The 8,529-nt window shown below is 40.0% G+C and overlaps 1 protein-coding gene across 2 annotated transcripts in view; it reads right to left on the bottom strand.

Moving 5' to 3' along the window:
• PRPS2 (phosphoribosyl pyrophosphate synthetase 2) overlaps positions 1-7,002 on the bottom strand; it is a 25,592-nt gene extending 18,590 nt beyond the window's left edge. For both annotated transcript variants that reach the window (XM_042866953.1, XM_042866954.1), the window contains exon 1: positions 6,795-7,002. In XM_042866953.1, the coding sequence (XP_042722887.1) occupies positions 6,795-6,916 (122 nt within the window). In that variant the 5' untranslated portion in view covers positions 6,917-7,002. The remainder of the gene's footprint in view (positions 1-6,794) is intronic.
• Positions 7,003-8,529: the final 1,527 nt, after the last annotated feature.

Here is an 8,529-nt window from a genome sequence, read left to right as displayed (position 1 = left end):
ATATATATATATATATATATATATATATATATATATATATATATATAAATATATATTTCCTTGTGGACACAGAAGGTACGTACAGATTAAAATAAATCAAGTTTAAATTAATACTTGTACATAGCACTGAAGAGGGATCTAATTATAGCTGCCAGAGAACAACAATGTTATTATTGCACAAATCTCCTCCCAATCAACTAGAAAACAACAGATTAATATCTCTCACTGCCTACCTTCTTAAAGTCAGGTATTGAGAGCAATTGCCCAGGCTCAGCCAACTGCTGCTTATCTCTACTATTTAAGATTTTTTATTATTTATTCTTAAACACTCAGGTCTGAACAGGCAGACAGTAAGACACTATCAACTACAGTGTCAAATATTGTATGAAGCATCTTAAATTTCTATTAAAGACCACAAGCTAACAGCAGACATGCTCATGTTTGTTATTATATTAGCACTGCTACTAGATTTCATTTCAGCTATCTGTATCATGACCTAATTAACTGCCAATACACTTGGGGCTGTTGTTTAAACAATTCCCCATAGTCAGGGCACAGAGGAAGGACGCAAGAACAAGCTATTGCCTCAAGATTACAAGCTCTGTTTGTTTTATGCAACTGAATCAAATTCAGCTATTTGGCAACAGTTTACATAAACTTTTCATTCAAGAAGAGTAAACAGAACCTGTACATTAAAAGCCCTGAAATCACCTAATAGTGCTTTAAAGTAAAAACTACCCAGATTAATAGCAAAGTTAACTAAGTTTACTCAATCCAGTTGCATGGAATCCACAAGCACATGCTGCTAGCCAGGAAAGATGAGTACAAGACAAGACATAATGAAAATAAAGTTTGAGCGTTGATAATCATTTTCATCTCATGAAGACTGATTCCAGAGCTCAATTTAACAAGCAGAAACTTAGGCAGACTTTTAACCATACGTTAAGGATAAGTTTTGAGAATGACTTATATATAAAATATTTAAATGGCTGAAACATTCATAAAGCAAAATTCAAAACTGGGATAACAGCAGACTGAGCATTCTCAACTAAATTAATAGCACTGGGAACTTTAAATTTGTATATCATAACTCAGAAAGACACTGCAGGGAAAGTAAGTATGTGAAGCCACACTAAATGGGTAAATAATACCAGACAACACCTAGGATTCAGTCCAAAATCAAAATCATGCAGCTAAGGGGTTCTGTGTACTTCCTAAAAAGAAAATATAACAGCAGATGAGTTTTCTAGCAATACTAGTAATAATTAAGTTTTGCCAAGCAACTTAGGTGCCAGTAAGAGAGCTTTGTACTTCAGACATTTTTGAAACTAACAGATACCACCAAAATTAAGCATCTAGAGTCCTCACACAGCATGCTAGAGGAATCAATACCTCAAAAGCAATCTGAAAAAACCCACGTACTGGATGTGCAAGTCATCAAAAAGCATCCAATAGGAAGCACTGAGCAGAGGGGTGTGCGTGAACTTTACCTTTGTGAACAAATTTGCAGAGCAAAGTCTTTAATGCAAGACCTCCAATTTATTGAGTAAATATTTTAGCTGTCATGATGTTATACAATGAACAGATCATTTTGCATCAGTATCAAGCAATAAAAATGTCAGATTCATGAGATCTGCCTCCACCAATCATCAGCTTCTGAAGAGCTGCAGAGCTGCTTGATCAGCTGAGTGCAGCTGTGTCCTGCACAGCACAGCTGAGAGTGTGCTGAAAGGAACTACAGCCCTGTGGAGCTGCACAGGGGTTGTATCAGTCTGGCTGGTTTGGAGACACGCTACGGTGAGATTTTGCTCCCTCACAGCACTTGAGCTGAGGTTCCAGGAAAAATCCCAAATTCCTTGATGTTGGAATTTCCTTTGGAGGGGAAAAAAAAATAATAATACTCAGATCATTTAAGCTGCAGATGCTTTCAAATTCCAGTTGGGGCAGGGGATGGGGAATCCCAGTTTCTTCAGCAATCTTCCTGCTCACTCCCATCCCCTGCACTACGCACAATTATTTAAATAACAGAACATCAAAGCAGAAAGCAAACAAGAACCATGGCGTTTTTACTGTAGGTTTGTAAATATTCCACACCTCCTAGCACCTATGTTATCTCTTCAGCTCTTGGCTCTCCCACTGTGACAAACAGTTGCAAGGCCAATCTCCAACTAGATTTTCATTTCCAACTGTCCCTGTCCTAATGGTGGAAAAAAAAAAAAATTAAAAAAAATCCAAGCAATTTTCTTTCTTTTTTCCCCCCTAATTAAATGTTTCTGGGCCCCATAAGAAGCACACAATATACAACAAAGTCAATAATGCAGAAGTCTCAAATCAGGAGCTTTCAAGGAGTTTTAGGCCTTTTTGTAAGTCTGAGCTATTAGCAATACAGTACACTAGCTTATTAACTGTATCTTGAGTTCCTACATAAGCAAAACATACAAAACATGCAATTCTGGAAATAATTCTTACCCTAACCAGCCACATGAGTAAAAAAAATATTCCTCCAGTCTCACTGTGCTCACTATAGTGAGAATCAGGAGTGAGGGACCCAGCCAACTCAGCTACTCCAAGCAGAGTGTTACAGCTCCAGGTGTGAATCATTTGCTAAGTACTTGGGCTGTATGAAAAGAGATGCACATCCCACAATACCCCAAATCCTACCAACTGAGCTTGCTTGCACCATAACTAGAGCCCAGAGAAACATCAGAGTGGGAAAAATACCAAAGTTGCATCCCAGATATATACAGTAACTGCAAGAGAAGAGTTGAAGTACATCGAGGGGAAAATGGGAAGAAAATGCTACAGACTCTTCTCAAGCAAAGAAAATCTCAGCCATTTGAATTGTGCATCCACGATAAGTAGCACTGATAAAGTTTCCAGGTTTGTTCTTGATTTACATTACGTAACAAACTGATCTCATGATCCCATTTTGAAATAGAGGGTTATTCTTGTAAAAATTAACTGAGGAAGCATCAGCTACTTTCTCCTCAATTCCATGATTAAAACAGGTAACTTGGACTAAAATGTATTCATTTACAAACAAATGACCTTCTTAACAACAGCAGAGCTGTTTTCATACAGTATGCAATGTTTCTCTGTAGCCAATACGTGCTCCTCTGTAAAAGTTGAGCCACACACACTTTAAGCAGATGATTCGAAAATAACCCAGCTCCAGCAGCCAAAGAAATCTGCAGACAGGCAGCCTCCAAATTCACTCCAGTTCCCTTCTTCCTAAGTCTGCTGAGACAAGAAGGACTTCAGCCTGAAAGTTAAGAAACTCATACGAATGGATGGAAGGCCTCCTCCCCTGGGAGAGAAGTGCGTGAGAGGATGTAATCTATGACTCCGATGTCTCCATTTTGAGAATAACAAGTACTTCAAATAAAGAGTTAAAATAAATAGCTTTTAGAAAGCTAAACATACAGAATCACACCCACAGAACTGTTGGGGTAGGCAGGAATCATCTAGTCCCACCTCTTGCTAAAGCAGGTTCTCTACAATAGGGTGCACAGGAAACCATCCTCATAGGTTTTAAGTATCTCAAAACGAGATTCCACAATCTCTCCATAGTGATATACAGTGTCATTTAATTATGTATCTATTACAATCAGGTGTCTTCTAAGTAACTTGGAGACAATTTTGTGAAAACAGCACTTGTGCTTTATGTGTTTCTATTATATATCTGTCAGTTTCACATGGTGCCTGTTTAAGGGTTTCATTCCTGCCCTCTTGCTCCAGCCTTCCAAACTGCACTGATGGCAGATCCTTGTGGGGATTTGAAGAAGACAAACTAAGCTCCCACTGCAGTCCTAGCATTTTACTGGGTGAGTGAGAGGGTGGTGCCAACCATGTTCCAAAGATGACACAGCGGCCTGCACACATGCTTAATGTACAAGCTATAAATAAAAGAAACATCTTCCACAATCAGATATCATTTAAGAGTTTTCTTCCTGCTTCAGTTAAGGTTAGCTGCTCTGGTAGATGAAGGAAAGTATTTCCATGTTGTTTAGATAGAAAAAGGAAAAAAAAAAATATATATATGGAGGATGATGGACATCTGTCAATGCTACCTGTGACTTCCAGCACTTCTTCTAGCACTGATATGACATTTCTTAGTTCCAAATCTGTAGGAATATTGAATGACTGAAGAACATGAGAACAGACATACTGACAGATGCCATAATCTCACTATAAATTACAACAAGCACTTAAAATTTTAAGTTTTCCTGAAGTTGATAAAGCACCTGTTAATTTAGTTACACTTTCCATAGAAATAGCAGCCCTGTCCTTGGCTAACCTCAGGGTTTAGTTCTTCAAAATCACTTGCATCTACTGAGGATGGGGACACAGAGCATCTTTGAGCCAAAATATAATATAAAATCTTTAATATCACTTTCCAAGAACTCCATTCTGCAAGCCAGATTACATGAAGTTCTCAAGTAAAATGCTTCCAGTTTGGACCCTGTGGCACGTATTTAAGCCTATGACTTCACACATTTGTCAAGATACACATAATTCAGATTTACTTTTAATATAAAGCAACAAACAGCAAAAAAAGAGATTTTCAACAAAAGGAGAATCTTCTCTGAAACTTGTTAGCAGATCTGACATAAAGCAAAAGTTAATTAACCCTTAGGCCACAGCTTACTTATTTGCACAAGGTTCTGCCCTGACAACCACTGGAAGGCTTAAAGTTTTCCAAGTCTTTTAAATATTAGGTCACATTATTCTGCAATACTGCAATGTATTTTGTAGTGCCAACTAACTTACACATAAATTTCCAAGTACTATCTTTTAAAGAACTGTTTTTTATATGGGAAGAAAAATTTCTGCTTATATACACACTAAGAAAACTTGCTAAGGAGACTGTATGATAAACAAGAAAAGGAACACTGCAGCATAAATATCTTACACATTTTAGCTGCAGTTTAATTTTAAATGTATTATACAGGAATTCTCAGAGTCAGTCTACAAAACTGAAAGACCAAATATCCTGAATAGTTGTTGCTCAAATATCCTGAATAAGTTGCTCAAAAAAATTAAAAAGATTACCCACTCAAAATTAACAATATAGTTTATATAGTTGGTATAAATGTACTTGCTGAAGGGAAACATGAGCTTCATTTCAGAATCTGAGGAGTATGAAGTTGAACAAGAAAATAAACACTTAAGAATGTAAGCGTTAAGACATTAAGTTCTTGAGGAAGGGAAAAAAAAAAAGCAACAAAAATGCATGTCTGCTTAGCAAAGCTGCAACAGAAGCAACCAGAAATAATTGCTAGATTAGATTCCATCCTCTTATCTATACCACAATATGTCCCTACTTGCCCATGAAAAATAAACTGGCATTGCCAGATTAGCCAAACCACTGACATCTTGCCACCACTACCTACCTACTTGATGGCAGAGACCAATTTTGCTCACCAGGAAAAATAAGCAGAACAGCAGACAAGAATTTATTCTATCCTGATACTTGGCATTTATTTCATTTGCATCAAACTAGATAAGCAAACTTTGGGGGTAAGTTTCTACCTTGGACAAAATGTAAATCAAAGAATCTCTGTGTAAAACTTAGTAAGCTGCAGAACTAAAGATAAGAATCTTTGGAGAGGAAACAAACAAACAAAATAACAAGTTAGCATGAAAATCATGCAATCAAATGAACAACACAAGTTTAATCGTTCAGAAAAGAGATCGAAAAGCAATAAAGCGATCATGGGGTTGGAAAGATCTGAGATTTAAAACTTCATTTAATCGGGAATGAAGAGGGTAAGAGAGTGCAAACATCAGGAGGTACAAATAGTGGACGAAGAGGGCTAAAAATACTGTCAGTAGGTATAAGTAGTACAAGAGCATGTTGACTAAGAACAAAAAAAAACACAGACTGAACAGAACAAAGAGCTTTGTGAGAGCAATTTCAGAGCACAATATATTAATCTTCCACAGAAAGCAATGCAAACACATTTGTTTGGGAAATTCAGAACAAGAACAGATGAAAATAAACATACACTAATCGCAGAGGCTAGCCAGAGTCGGGAACTGGTGTTTCAGAAGCAGGTAAAAATGTAGGCTTATACAGAATCAGCCAACATTAGAGGTTGGAAGGGAACTCTGGAACTCATCTGTTCCAGTCCCTGCCCCAGCAGCAGGGCGCCAGGCCCACGGCCAAACAGCTCTTGGAGATTCAGCTCTTGGAGATTTCTAAGGAAGAGTCTGCACAGCCTCTCTGGGCAGCATGTGCCCTCTCTACGCACCTACAAATAACAATTCAGGTGTTTATAGAATTTGATAAAATAGACAGCTGAGTCTCCTCTCCTCCAGGCTGAACAGCCCCAGCTCTCCTCCCAGGTGAGGCACTCCAGCCTCCAGCACACTGGTGGCCCTTCATCGGGCTCCTACCAATACAACCATCTTTCTCGTACTGGGGAGCCTGGAACAGGAGCCAGCACTCAGCAATGTTGAGTAGAATGGAATGATCACCTCTCTTGACCCGCTGGCAATACTTTGCCTAACGGAGCCCTGGATACCATTAGCCTTCTCAGCAGCAAGAGCACATCGCTCGCTAGGAAGCTAAGCCTAGATGAAGGCAACACAGCGACTGCACCGTGCACTTTCGGGGCTCAGGAAAAGGTCACACGAGAGCTAGATACGACCCGCAAACACAAGACTGCTCATAACCCCCGACCGTACCCACACCACGCTCCAGCGACCGAGCTCAGGAGACGGCGCTCCGGGGCCGTGGGCGGGGAGAGGCGACTCCGCGCGCCCCCAGCGGCCGCCACCGCGCCACACACCTGGTCTCTTGGTTGCTGAACTTCTTGGTGACCACCTTGCCCAGCTCCAGCCCCAGGCGGTCGGCCACTCGCTGGGACAGGTCGTGGTGGGAACTGCCGCTGAACAGCACGATGTTCGGCATAGCGTAAGGGATGGAGAGGGGGGGGGGAGGTGACGGCGAGCGAGCACTCCTGCAGCCGGGACAGAAAGAGAACGATTTCCCCCGGCGCGGGGTCAAATAAGCGGTGCTGCGGGACCGCCTCTGTCCTGCCGGGAGCGGGGGGGCGGGGCGGGGCGGGGCGAGCCGGGGACGGATGCAGAGTTGGTGGTATGGCAGTAAGAGGCTGAACTTTCCCACCAATATCCCCTTACGTGTTGTTGCCGTGTGACAGATGGCAGCAGAGGGGCAGTCTGACACAGGGATGTCTGGCATGGAAATGTGGATGAAGCAAAGGGGTGGGAACTGAATTCCTCCATTCCTCCACGGGGGAACAACAGCACCCACTGATGCTCAACGACATTTGCTGAATGTTGGTGGAGGCCAACCAGAGAATGTGAGCACAGCGAGGGGTGGGTGGCGAATCACTGTGAAGCTGTGGGTCACCTCCACTGGTGCTCATATTTTTATGAGCATGATATGCAGTCTCTACTTCAGTGCTGTCAAAAATGCTAATGGTGGTGACAGCGTTGAAAAACAGTGTTCTGTAAATGAGAACTTGCTCTATCAAACAGTGTTATTGTGCTCTTTGTGTCTGTTATTGTCTCCGTGGAAATAAATACAAGGCATTACTTTTGGAGTGAGCTACGCAGTATTTGCTACCAGAGGTGTCCTTGAATAATCCAAAGTTAGCGTTATAAATATGCCACTCATTTTCCACTAACATGTTTATTTTTCTCAGTTACTGCTTAGAAATAAGTTCTACCCACAAACTGCTGTCAGAATACCAAACGAAGACAAAAAGTTGTTAGCTTCCAGATGAAGAATTTTTGCTTTTCTGTATAACAATAAATGGAATGCACAAGGTAAGTGACATAAAACCCACGTCATTTTTCATGACTTATGCAAAAAAGAGCAGAGTTCTGAGCATAGTGCTTCTTAATACTTCATTGGGATCACTCATGATCATATCATCCCCAGCACTGCATAGTTCATCCCTATGGTCAGTTTTAAAGCTAGTCAAAAGGTCCTATCAAAGTAATTTTTCAACTGTTTAGTGGATTTTCAATAAAATGGAATTTCTGAAAATAAATTTTCTGAACAGAAATTTTCTTCCCCCTCTCCCTCCCTTTTTAAAAATCTTTTCATTTTCTTCTAGTAAGGAACTTTCTCCATCAAAATAAATAAAAACAAACAAACAAATAAATAAAATCACTTCTAAAAGAACAAATGTGAATATATGTTCCAAAATGAATGTTTTAACCAACAGCTGAGTAATAAATAGGTTGACGTAAGGAGCTAGGAGTTAATAGTTTGATTGCCCTTCTCCAAGGTCTAAGCCATCCAGCCATGTGTATATATATATATATGTATATATATATATATATATATATATATATGTATATGTATATATACCATGGACATTTCTTGCTAAATATTGTTTAATTGTAGAGGCAGTATATGTAATCAGGGGGCACAACTATGGGAAGAATAAGTATTGACTTCCCACAACATAACTTCAGAATCTATTTCCGTATTTGATCATAGAATCATAGAATGGCCTGGGTTGAAAAGGACCTTAATCATTTAGTTCCAGC

This window comes from Lagopus leucura, unplaced genomic scaffold, assembly GCF_019238085.1.
Source record: "Lagopus leucura isolate 7727_CA_CO unplaced genomic scaffold, USGS_WTPT01 Super-Scaffold_100001, whole genome shotgun sequence".
Lineage (NCBI taxonomy): Eukaryota > Metazoa > Chordata > Aves > Galliformes > Phasianidae > Lagopus > Lagopus leucura.
Note: the sequence above shows the minus strand (reverse complement) of the source record. Positions and strands in the feature narration are given on the sequence as shown.